The sequence below is a fragment of the Cimex lectularius genome, unplaced genomic scaffold (genome assembly GCF_000648675.2).
Source record: "Cimex lectularius strain Harlan isolate CLEC.00 unplaced genomic scaffold, Clec_2.1 scaffold104, whole genome shotgun sequence".
In the NCBI taxonomy this organism is placed as follows: domain Eukaryota; kingdom Metazoa; phylum Arthropoda; class Insecta; order Hemiptera; family Cimicidae; genus Cimex; species Cimex lectularius.
The window spans coordinates 1364381-1378159 of NW_019392737.1; the positions used below are offsets into that span (position 1 = coordinate 1364381).

A 13779-nucleotide genomic window follows, 5' to 3' on the forward strand; every position below is an offset into this window, starting at 1 on the left:
CTTCATCCACCTTTCAATGTAACAGCATAAATGATTCGTACGAAGGTGGGCCTCGATGTAAAGCAGAAACTTATCTTTGATAAAACCTCGTTTTACATTCACTTGAATTTCATAATTAGCTACCCACTTATGTTATAAGATAATTTAGAAATATTGTACATTTTTTAACGACAACTTGAAAAGTTATGCTCTTTCTCTTTTCTTTTTCCCCTCTCGCTCTCTTTCTCAACCGATTTAACGCCTCTCTGCATAAATCTATCTATCCGTCTACTGTCCACTGAGCATCAAAAATCCAAAGGCACCTCTACAGTGTAATATATACATCAAAATAGTACTACTCATTCTGTCTGGCATGCTTCATTTTCTTATATATATATATAATTGTTCACCACAGAACGTTAGAATATTGTTAAAATTTGGAAGAGGCTGAATACAACGAAATAAACACAAATAGCATTTCCTATGATTTGTATAATGTGCTTTTTATAAAACCTTTTGAACGATTTATAAATAATATATCAATATGACAATAACTTATTTTCCATATATATATATACATTTCCTATGATTTGTATAATCTGCTTTTTATATTTATATTTATTNTAAATATAAATATAAAAAGCAGATTATACAAATCATAGGAAATGTATATATATATATGGAAAATAAGTTATTGTCATATTGATATATTATTTATAAATCGTTCAAAAGGTTTTATAAAAAGCACATTATACAAATCATAGGAAATGCTATTTGTGTTTATTTCGTTGTATTCAGCCTCTTCCAAATTTTAACAATATTCTAATGTTCTGTGGTGAACAATTATCAAGAAAACGTACAAGTTCTAGGTAATGTTGTCTATATAAATTGTTAATTAATTTTTTATCAAGTGGATATCATTCTTACAATTTTTTTCTTTATCACATACAGTATTTTATATAATTTTATTTAAAGAACAAAAATACAAATGGTTTAAAACATGTTGGTCTTAATAGACCTTTCTTATGATAAAGAAGAAAATGAGGTAATCTTTACTTCTGGAAAGTTAATTATCCCTCAGGAACAAGTCAAGTTTCATTTTCTGATAATGAGTGGTTGTAAGTGAGAGGATAGCTCGGTTATTGTATCATATCACCGGACATTCCTATCCCTTCCCGAATATTCTACAAGGGGAGCGATTTTGTTGAAATTCGTATTCCATTTCAAGATTGAAATGAACACGACGAGGTGAAAAGAAGTCGAGGAGGTGTTATTTTTTCCTTTTTAAAATAACAGTCTAAAATAGCCAGGATCACGCCTATCGAATCAACGCTCCCTTCAATTCGGCGTGATAACAGTAGAATGGATCATCAAATCAGCGGGTTTGGAACTTCTGATCAGAATACCAGGTGATAAACAAGCTAAACCAATTACTTTAGGAGGTGGAGATAAGGACACGGCGACATCGGAGACGGCATGGCTAAAAATTCAAGTCAGCCACTTAGGAGTGATTAATGTCGTTCATAGATTTAGGAGTATGATAACAATGATTATATGACATCATCAAAAAAACATTACTGTAATTATATTTATACATGCTAATGAACCATGTATAAGACCAAAAATTATACATTCGCAGTTAACTTAACATTTACTTTTGCGATTTCAATTAAGAGATTTTTAAAATTTAATATATTTACCGGAATCTATAACTTTATTTACAAAATGTAATGATTTCAATTTACAAATGACAGGGAGATTTACAAATGTCTTGAGAGGAGTTAACAAAATTGTTGTCCTTTCAGTAAGGAGATTAAAGAGATTTTCATTTTATAAATGTAAAAATAATGAAAATAAACCTCTTGATTTATACTTTCGATTAAATAGAAGTAAATACAGTAATAAGTTATAGCCATAGTTGATTTAATGAGAACAATAAATTAAGCGGATATATCTTATTACTCTTCCGTTCAATCGATAACCTTCGAAGGAAATCATGACAGTCAATTAGGATAAATCACATAGCTCATGATTATATGAACTAAAATCAGTACGATTAATAGTTGTTTTATATCTCTTTCTAATTTTTACGCCGTTGCTGTAATCTTTTATATATACGATATTATAATAACCAATTGCAAAACAAAAATATATTTTAAAATGCTATTATTACATTTATGTTTTCGACCGACTGGAAGGAGAAAATCTAATTTCAGCTAAATGTGAAACAATAATTCGAAATTATTGTATGTATTTTTTTAGGTTGATTCATTGTTGCTGAGTTATCAATTAATAATAAAGCGTCTAATACAATATTTTTTTAAATGATAACATTTTAAGAGTATACTGTGCGTTTTTGTTCGTCTCTTGTTATAATATTTTATTTTTAACTTAGCTTTAATTTTATCATTTTACCAGGTTTTCTAATGATTAATGACAACTACTGAAATTATTACTTAATTTATTGAGTGAAAACTTTGCATTTGTTGGCCATTGCAGCTAATTAAATTCAAGTTACTTAGAAAACTTCCAAAGAAACTGTAAGTACAAATCCACAATAATATCACATTAATCTTGAATTAAATGTGATAATTCATTGAAAAAAAGACGCATTTGTTTGGCAAATAAATGTTCATATTAAAACCCACTTTTGTAATTAATTGTTAAAATGTAGTTGTGTAAATTGTTAAATGAGGTTTTTGATTGTTATAATATATTCTTGGTTAATCATTAAATGCCTTCTATGATTTATAGTTCTATTTCCTATTAATGACTTTTTTCTTATTGATCCTTTCGTCGCTACGATTTAAACTTTGTGTTATACCTACCTTAAAGGAATTTTGGTTAATATCTTGAACTATTTCCCTTCGAAATATCATTTTAGTTATCACTTCATTAAGTGGACCAGCTGGAAAGTGAAATATCTAATTTATTTTCCATTACTGCTGATCGCTGGGGGCTGCTGTAAGTATTTGTGAAAATACATACCTTTCAAGACAATGGCATTCCACGGCGGTTTAGGAATAATATATGTGTTTATTTTCAATTTAAATAGGATTAGAAGACATTAATTAATCAAGCGGCTCTTTCACGTTAGAGCCCCGCCTCTAATGAGTCTGTGAGGCAGGCGCTTCATTGACAAAAGACTGTGCTTGAATTTTCCGACAATTAGCACTGAAGCAATTTAACGCCACCCCGGTGACGGGCTGTTGCCATTTTATCCCATATGACAAAAAGAAAGTATAAAAGCTTTGTCATACGACTAAAAATAGTTTAATTCGTTCGGTTTTTTTTTTTTGGTTTTAGAGAAATGTGATTGGCGAGGTGAGGAATATTTTGAAACATGATTGCATGCATTTTCGAAGGAGTTGTTGTTTATGAACACTTTAAGTTTAGAATTCCGCAAACATTCTATTCCAACTGAAGAGCAAACAGAGAACTCAGGAAGTTCCCGTTTACTTAAACCCTTGTGAACTTAAGGCTCTTGATTGAGTTAGAAGCTTTTCGAAACGTTTCGTCGTAAAATTCGCTAAACTCATCATCTGTGGATATAAATGGCGATGAAATTTAAACCGATCACAACATTAACGTTTGGTAAATTGAGACGTCGGTTAAGCACCTGATCACAGGAAAGAGTGTTATAATAGCGCTCCTAACACGTAAGAATTCCCGAGGGGGTTTTCTGTTTACCAAGATTGGCGAAAAACAGGGGTGAGGGTGTGAAATAGATCACAGCGGGGTAGAATCATCGCTTTCCCAGTCGATCAATTCCGGCCACTTGGGATTCCGAAGACCGACACACAAAATCCAATTTCACCATAAAAGCTTCCGCCTTTCTTTACAATTGCAATTACTTACCCGTCCGATGGAGGAGTCGCCGCTGCCTGCTTTGTCATCACACCTCTTTTCCCATCACCTGAAATCAGAAATCGAGGGGAAAAATTAATTTGGAAATTTGTCGATAATGGCAACCCATAGGTACTTTATATTAATTGAAACGGAGGGCATTTTCATGGAAGTTACGTGTTGGTAACTGGTGTTTGAGAACAAACAAAGGACTGCATTTAACAGTTGTAGTATTTAGCCGCTAGCCCACGCGTACCAACGGGAACCACGTGTGGTGCATAACGGCATTTTTTCTATTTTTCTTTCTCGTCAGTGTTGATACAAAAATGGTATATTAATGGCTAAAGAGTTGGAGTCGGAGAGTAAATGAGGACAATATACGGTCATATGAAAGCCAAATTAAACATCAAAACTAGCGTTTTACGAAGAAGATTCGTCCCCATGAAATAACAATATTTGCAAGTTAATCTCTCCTTTCACTTTCCCTCTCCTTGGTTTAAGAGAGGTCAAGTTAGTAGTAAAAATAAACTAGTAAAATTTTTCATAAGTTACATGTTACTAAACATGCGTGTATTCGCTATATCTGTAATCTAATTGTTGTATGAACATAACATAAAACACAAACATTAAAAAAAAAGCAGGAAACAATGATTACTAAAACTTACCCATTTTAAAAATTTATGATTTGTTAAAATACAAAATTTTAACTATTTTCCATGACATAATAACAATACAAAAACTATGATACCTATTTGATATTGTTTCTCATTTTAACGTATAAAAAAAAAGTAAAAAGTAAGTAAAGTTAAAAAAACACCTACTTTTACAAACTGCACCTAAAATGAGGTTGTGTCGTAACCTATAAAATTTACAATAATTTAACCACGTTAAAAATCATGTAAACCTAAATATATTTATCAGAAACATCTAAAATCTTTTCCCTCATTAGATTATGTTCAATCATAGTACAACATCAGTAATATTTATAAATAAAATGTTCTCAATTCTGTCACTCCCTCTCTCTCTCTCTCTCTCATCTCTATCTATGTACCTCTTTGTATCTATGTATCTCTCTCTCTTTTTCTCCCTCTTGGATGTAAGATTGGTCAACGTCAATAAATTGTTGGTGGTATAAGCTAATCTTCATTTATTCATTCTCTCTTCCTTCCAACTCGCTCTCTTTCTTTCATTCTCTTCTCATTCTCTGTAATTTTACCACTACTATACTATATACGTATGGCTTTTTTTTAGTGAACAGCATATCTATCTCTATCTCTCCCTCCCACCCACACTCTAACACCGTCTTCTAAGACCCTCATCATCTAGCCGAATCTATCTGACTGCTTGCCTGTGCCTGACTATCCATTTATTTCACTCTCTCCTCCACTGTTTATTTATCTATCTGCCTTTTATCTCTATCATGTAAATTATTTTGTTTTGGTATGTATGTCTCGTCTTTTTTTTTAAAGCAGAACATTATCAATTAGGGTTATTAACCTTTTCGGAATGGAAATATTATCAAAAGAGGAAATTGATTATATCAAGATCCTTACTTGCTTGTTGGTGAAAGTAACAGCCAAAAGGCTTAATAGGATCAAGACTTTCAAAGTTTCTGACGTTTTAATACAAATAGTCCATATAAGAAAGGGGCAGCGGAGAAATGCCCTGAAGAAGGAAATTAAAGGAAGACCGAACGCAAAAAGAGCCAAGGAAGAAATGACAGCTTAAGGAAAGGGGAAATACAAGAAGGGTTGGGAAATTGGAGTCTCTGTAATAGCGGGAAGTAACAAAAACCTCTCCGGTTTCGAAAACAACCTAGTACTGGCGACGTTTTTCTTCCTTCCTTTCGGGGTTTGACTTAATATCAATCAAATGCAAAAAAAAAGGAAGAGTATTTTTGATTTTTGGATGCTGAAACTTTGTAAATTCTAGATCTAGGGTTTGGGATATAAATATCGAAATACAAGAAACGAGATTCGGAAAGTTGTGACGAATCTGGCTAATCAATGTTCTCAGGGTATTCCTTAGTTATTCTCAAAATTAATGAAGCCCCCCTACAAAGACAGGGTGCTGAACTTTGTTTATATAAACCAATTTCCCAAATTCCTCCCTCAAGGGCCTAACACGTGATGCTTTGATGCTGGTGAAGGGAAGAGATTAATGATACAGTAGGAGCAGAAGCGCGTGTGCGAGCCCGTGGATGTGAGCGACATGCGAGTTTTTGACACATTGCCACAACAGACATCCCCCGCCCGCCTAACCAAATAGACGGCTCCCTCTGGTAAAGATTTACATGTACGCTGTTGGATTTATCAATTTTTTCCCATGCCGTTTTCAGATTAACCATGTTTGTTTCCACAGAGCTGCGCAGTTGCATCAGATATCAACTTATCTCTTTTTTTTTCAACAATAATTATTACATACTTGTTTCTCTCCCATGCAACGCTTGCAGTTTATAAACCTTAAAACCTTACAAGCAAAATAAATAAATAATGATTTTTGGAGATCGTGAGGTACGGTCTGGTGTGACGTAAGTATACAAAAACATTTTTCTGTCGTGCCAACGTTTCGATCTTTATTGTGATCATCGTCAGGACTCAAAGTGTTTGATTTCGGTGTAGATGTGTCATTACTGTGTGTCGTGTAAACACCACACATTGAGTTATTTTTCCGACAAAAAGTATGAAAAACAACATCATTCGAGTTGACTGAGACCACCCTCAACGAACGAAATGGCAGCACTAAAGTACATGATGGATAGACTATAAAAAATACCAACGAGAAATACGAAAACAAACAATAAAAAGCAAAAAACACGACGACTGTTTCAAAAAAATGTACGAACTCACTAATCTGACTATCACACGTCTTCGTATCATTTCCGGGATAAATTCACACTGGATAACAAATTTAAAATTCCACAAAAGTGCGAGAAGTATTTTTTTCTGGTAGGCACGCCCTCCTTGTTTTATTAGTCCTTTGTTAAATGGACAGTAAATCAATTTTTTTTATTGCGACTTTTTGATGAAGTCATACTTCGGATTTCTGAAGAAGCAACCGGTAAATGATAAAATTAAAATGATAAAATCCATGAAAGGTAAAACGGAAAACGAATTTAAAATATATCTTCCATACGTAGAAAAATAAAAAACGGTAATTTTTTTGTGTTAACTCCTCCTCAGGTACAGAACAAATAGAATAAAAGGTCTAAGCCCTCATGAAAAGGACACTGAAATAAATTTGCAATTTTTTTAAATGGAATTCCCAGAATGAAGACAGTGTACAAGAAATATATTTTAAGAAAGAACGATAACTAATCACACATAAGCGTAGAATGCACCAAAAAATTATAAACAATGAATTTTTAATATGGAGAATACTCAAAACTCCAATGTACAAAAATTGTATAATTTCCATTTTAATTACCTTTAACTGTTTTATTATATCAATATTAACCTTTGATATGGATCAAATACAATAAAAAGCTTACACACTCCTTTAAAAAAGTTGTTAAAAATTTACCTTTCCGCAAGAAAGAAGGCAACAGATACAAAATATAGTTATAAGCAATAATAGCAATAAAAATATCAGTACAAAAGGGTTACAGAAAACTAGCGAAACACAATATCTCACATATGACAAGTGGCAAAGTGTGGCACTCAGGTCTATTAATAAATCTAAAACCTTACCTCGATGACTCCCTGTACCGCAAGTCTTTCCTTACGAATCGAAGATATGGACAAGCCCATTCGCCGTCTTTCGGAATTAAATCAGGAGTACCTCTAAGTAGAGTACTCGGGCTTTTTCTCTACTTTCTCTTTTCAAGCGATTTCTCAACAAATGCGCTTTTAAAAACAGCCCGCTTTCCTCATGACGTTGCCGTATTTTCAAAACAAGATACCAGTGAAGAAGCCCATTCCGCGCTACAGGACTTCACGAACAGCTTCAGCAATTGGTGTAGAAGTTGTGAAGTAAAAGTGAACCCAACGAAGTCACTCATTTACTTAATGATCATAAGGCCTGTCTGACAATACGGATGCGTCATATGGCATCGGCATCTGATTCACAGATTAAAAAGGTGCAAACCATTCAGAATCGTATCCTCCGGTTAATAAAAAAATGCCCCGAGATACTTCGGAACCAGACTATCCTCAACAACTTGGACATCCCTTACGTTAACATGGTGATCAGGACACCTTCAGTTGACACCACAGGATCATCGTAGCGCACCCCAATCAACTGATGCGACAAATTGCCCAGAGCCATCCCACTCCCAGGTCACTAAGGCGCTAGAAAAGGAAGAGATCCTCCAACCTTATACCATTCTAAACTCGTATCTATTATTGTTAAACAATTAATTATTGCAAGCTACTGTTACCAAATTTATTAATAATCTGATTAAGTGAGAAAAGCCGCTGTGTGTTTGTCTTCACTAACTGTTCCACACATTGTATGTTTAGTATACGATCACAACTGTAATGTGCATTACTTCAATAAAGGCGAAAAACAAACGAACAATTTTCTTAGAAAACAATAACAGCAGAAATTTCATTGACCTAACAATTACAAAAAATGATAACACTATATACAGAAAACCAACGGCAACTGACATCGTACAAGTCGACTCAAATCATCCCCACCCGCACATGGCATCATTAAAATAGAAGAGACACAGACTAAAAAGTGTACAACTGGGTAGCTAGAAATTAGACAACGAACTAAAAACGATAAAAACCGTTTCACGCATTAACGGCTGTAACCCAAATAAGACTACCAAAATAATAATTAAAAAAACGCGCACACATGCTTTCTTGAAATTAAACGTAATCCCAAAATTCGTCCTTTCTAAATTAAATAAACAAATTGTGATTAAATGAAACAAATCTTTTGGAAAGATTCATACCCATCCTTCCCCTCACCATACACAGGAACAAAACGAAACCTAAATGACATACATTCACATACATACGGAAAGGAACATACAAACCTACAAATTGTTTAAAAAAATTAATAAATCAGAACAAAACGATAATTTCACGATAACACGCCAACGTGGAGAAAAATTCCTCGAACAAATAGGACGGAAAATAAAAGGAGGAAAATAGTACAACGGAAAACATATTACGAACTATTAGCAAAAGACAAACTTGAAATTACGCCACGACCAGCAAAGCAAAAAGGACAAACAAATGAACAGAAATGATAAAAGATGGAGTGAGTGTGGTGTTCAATTCTTTTTAAAAAGATAGATGAATCATTAGGTTTCCGTTGTTTGCCATACACTGGTGAATTATCGGAAAATGTTAGTAAAATTTTTAAACAAGGTTTTAGAATAGCTTTTAGAAGTTCGAGTTCACTTAAAAACATTCTCTCAAAACCTAAAGACAAGGTAGACAACTTGGCAAAAAGCGGGGTTTACCAACTCAATTGTAATGATTGTGATATTAAATATATAGGACAAAGCGGTAGAGAAATAAAAACGAGAGTAAAAGAACACTTGCCTAAATCGAGCAAATTTTCGGAATTGAAGGACCATCTAAAAGAAACAAAACCATTTCAATTCAAATTTAAATACAAGAGTGTTACATAGTTTCAACAAAGGGAAAGAACTAGATTGGTTTGAGAAATTTGAAATTAAAAAATGTAAAATTGAACATGGTGATAAATGCATTAATAATATAACAGATTTAGATCTACCTCCCATTTTAAATATGTACATAAATAATATCAAACGTCCAAATAATTAAACTAATTATTTTAATAGTAATTTAATATTAAGTATTTACTATTATAATATTTATTTATCAAACGTCCAAATAATTAAACTAATTATTTTAATAGTAATTTAATAATATTAAGTATTTACTATTATAATATTTATTTGTGTTATAATTTCCGCGTTTCGCACGTTCAAATTGAGCGCCATTAAAAAAATCAACTGCTAATTGAAACGTCGCGTCGGCGGAGGTATCAGCGGGTTCACTTTGGCAATTTATGTCGAGAGACGCGGTTGTAGAAGTCCTTCAAACTGATGATAAGCTAAAGGGCTCGAAATCCGGATCGTTGCAAAACAACTTACTGGAACTATCTTTTTTTTTTAATGAACATACTTGAACCCTTAGAAACATAGTACTATTGCATGAACCGCAAACGTTGTGTACACCATATTACACCACATATTTATCAATATTTAAAAAAATTCTCTCATTCTATTATTCCGGATCAGGTGTTTATTTTTTATTTAGCTCTGGTCATTTCTTCATGTTCAGCCTAGTATAATCTATTAGGAGTCTATTGACTCCTATAAAATATTTTTCCCTTCGTGCTTCATTTTTCTGAAAGGGTCGAAAGAGTTTATTACAATTTGTATATTGTTATGTTATTATGGGTGTAAAATGTCGATAATAGTTTAAAGTATGAAAAATTCTCTTTCAAAAGATATACAACAAAATTACAGATAAACTAAATTTCATCTAAAAATAACTAACAAACTTTTAAATAAAACGATTAAAAACAATTGGTCATGGGTTGGAAAAAAAGGAAAGCTTGTTAATATAAAATTCGCCCGTTTCATCCGTTTGTCAAATATTTTTTCGTACAAAACAAAATAATCGAGCAAACAACAATGAACAGTTTTACTTCCGGCCGGAAGTACAACCTCATAGTGATCCGTCGAATGGGCAGATTTAGCAGAAGCGAGAACAAACAAACCATTGGTAAATATCCTGGGCAGGTGATGAAGGATGATGACTGAACATGCGAGAGCATCATCTTCTCGGTTTCTTTTTCTCATCAATATCTAAACCGGGCCACCGTGTAATAAATGTCCCTTCATCCTGCGCCATTGTGGTTCGTTGACATCGAATCCTACGCTTCTTTTTTGTCGGCAAACTTAATAAACGACCTGGATATCAATTAATTATTAACACTGTAATAACTATGGCGTGGCTATAAAAAACAGTTGAAGATGATTTATTTAAAAATAATCAAGGCTCATACCTGTAGGCTCGTTTTTGGCTTTGTTGATGAACGAGGCAAGATTTTATATAGTCCGTTTTATGTATTTCGTTGGAATAAAAAAGGGCTAGTCGGCTTTTTGTGGGCTTCTTTATTAAAGCCGCGGCGTTCTTTTGCCCTTTTCTTTAAAAGTTTACTACTTGATTAAAGCGTCTTACTTCAGACCTTAGGTAAGAAAAGGCGGCTTTGGGGTTTCCCAGGACATTGAAGCAATTTATAGTTGTGGTTTTTTTTTGTTGCTGTTTCATTAATAAAAGTGACTTTATGATGATGCTGATTTCTACAAATTTAAAATTTGAAGGGCGTAAAGGTAAAACTATCAGGGTGAGTGAGAGAATTTTTTTCGGAATCTATGGTTAATTGCTAGACGACAACATCTCAATTACCAGATTGTAACACATTAGAAAAAGTCTTCTAATCAAGGAACACGTAAGAGGAGGTAGTCTGAAGGAGCAAGGTCAGAATAAGATATGAAGTAGGTTTGCCTCGAAGCTCTATATTTTTTTGTTGCTTTAAAATGTAGTTATCTTCCCTCTGCGAGTCATATTTCGTACTAATCCATATGAAGTTTAACCGCTTGGATTTTAAAGAAGCAACCAAGTTACCGGCAATAACGTTCGTTTTTAAAGAACCCGGCCAAACCATCTCACCTCCTGCTCTATTTTCGAAAATTCTTCTAGTGTGTCTAGGTTTGATAAGACTAACTGGCTCAAGCCAGGCCCACGGTAGGTTCCTTTTTGTTAAATTCACATTTATTTATCTACTTTTTAGCTAAAAAAAGCAGAACATTTTTTAAATTCGCTGTCAGTAAAGTGTTTTCTTTATTTTTATTTGTCGACCCTCAAGAAAGTTAAGTGATTATTTCATTCAAGTTCTTGCATATACAAGCGTTTTAGAAGTCGAATTTTTATTATTTAATTTAATTTTAATGTTAAGGAAGTATGTATATATTACTGTTAATCATCAAAATTGTATATAATTACTTTATAATAATAATAAACTGTAGTAAAGGTAAATTCTACTAATTCAATATAAATAGAATAAATCAATATAGAATAAAAGATTCACTCGAGTGAAATCAAATCTCCTCTTCTATCCATCTCAATCCATTCATTATTTGGCAATGTAGTTTGTAGTCGATAATCCGGTCTGCCTGGTCTCCCTGCTTTTGTCTGTCTGTCGCGTCTCGACGATTCGCCATCTGTTAGTCTGTGGGTTTTCCTAGCCGCTTACCTTTTATACGCTTTTAGCAACTGATAGGAACAGACATCGCAAAAAACTTAAACTTAAGCTTAAATGTGTGGTGTTTAGTGACCGTTAATTAATGATTATTTGGAGATCGTGTCTGGTTTATGTCTTAAGCTTAACTTAATCAACCAAAGTACGCATATATGGTACATTATTCGGAAATCGTGAGATGCGGTCAAGTATGTCCAGGTTCCAGAAAAACATTTTCTTTATCGTGTCAACGTTTCGATCTTTATTGAGATCATCTTCAGTCCCTGGGCTTTACAAACATTGTTTAACTTTAACAAATAAATGTAGGATGGTGGAAAAAAGTGAATTTATACAATGCAAAAAAATATTTTTGTATTCAATCAAAGTATTTCTATTCACTCAAAGTGTTTGTTTTCTGCGTAATTGTGCCAATCTTGTGTTTCCTGTTGAGAGTGCCAGTGAGATATTGCTGTTTTATGTTTGTATACGTTGGATGTTGAAGGGGTGGGGAAGGAAATCGATATATCGGGTTGTCCGGAAAATAATGCAGGATTTTAAGTTTTCATTAAAAAAAATCTATATAAAATATTCTGTTTACGTTTACAGGATTACTCATTTGTATGAATGTCAACACTTATTAATCCTCTTCCAAATGATATTGTTTGTTTACCTCTGTAGCATTCCGCTACTTGGAAATAATTCAGTCATCCTTATAATGTCAAAGCGAGAATTTCGTACGATTTTCTTTTACGAGTTTAAACTCGGCCGAAGCGGAGCCCAAACGGCTAGAAACATTAACCAAGTCTGGGGCGAGGGTTGTGTTAATGAGTGCACTGTGCAAAGGTGGTTTAAAAAATTTCGGGAGGGAGATTTCAGCCTTGAAGATGAAGAAGGTCGTGGAAGGCCTTCCTCTCTTAATGATGATGTTCTGCGATCAGTGGTGGAAGAAAACCCCAAAACAACTGTTCGAGAACTTGCAGAGCAACTCAAAGTCAGTAAAACGACCGTCGCTGACCACCTCAAGGCGATTGGAAAAGTGAAAAAACTCGAAAATTGGGTTCCACACTCATTAAACGATCGCCAAAAAATCAGCGCTTTGATGTTTGTGCATCACTTCTTTGTCGAAACAAAAATGACCCATTTCTGGCCAGAATTGTTACATGTGACGAAAAGTGGATTCTCTACGATAACACTAGACGTTCTGGACAGTGGCTCGACAAAGGAGAAGCTCCAAAGCCCCCAACTCATCAAAAAAAGGTAATGGTTACGGTATGGTGGGCTTCATTTGGTTTAATACACTACAGCTTCTTAAATCCTGGCGAAACCATCAATGCTGAATCATACTGTAACCAAATTAATACCATGCATCAGAAATTGGCAGTAATGAAGCCCTCTTTGGTCAATCGGAAAGGGCCCATTTTGTTGCATGACAACGCTCGACCACATGTGTCACGTGTAACGTCACAAAAATTATTGGAGCTTGGCTATGAAACTTTGCCTCACCCACCCTACTCTCCGGACCTCTCGCCTACTGACTACCATTTTTTTAGACACCTGGACCACTACTTACAACACATAATATTCAAAAATCAAACGGAACTGGAAAATGCATTTATTGACTTTATCAATTCTAAAAATTCTGAATTCTACTCAGACGGAATTAATAAGTTACCAACACGTTGGGAGAAATGTATTGAGAGTATGGGAAATTATTTTGAT

At 33.8% G+C, this 13779-nt stretch overlaps 1 protein-coding gene across 8 annotated transcripts in view; it reads right to left on the bottom strand.

Annotated features, from left to right (window-relative positions):
* LOC106665612 overlaps positions 1 to 13779 on the bottom strand; it is a 370792-nt gene that overhangs the window by 141433 nt on the left and 215580 nt on the right. For all 8 annotated transcript variants that reach the window (XM_024227020.1, XM_024227025.1, XM_024227024.1 and 5 more), the window contains one exon: positions 3838 to 3895. In XM_024227020.1, coding sequence (XP_024082788.1) covers positions 3838 to 3895 — 58 coding nt within the window. The remainder of the gene's footprint in view (positions 1 to 3837; positions 3896 to 13779) is intronic.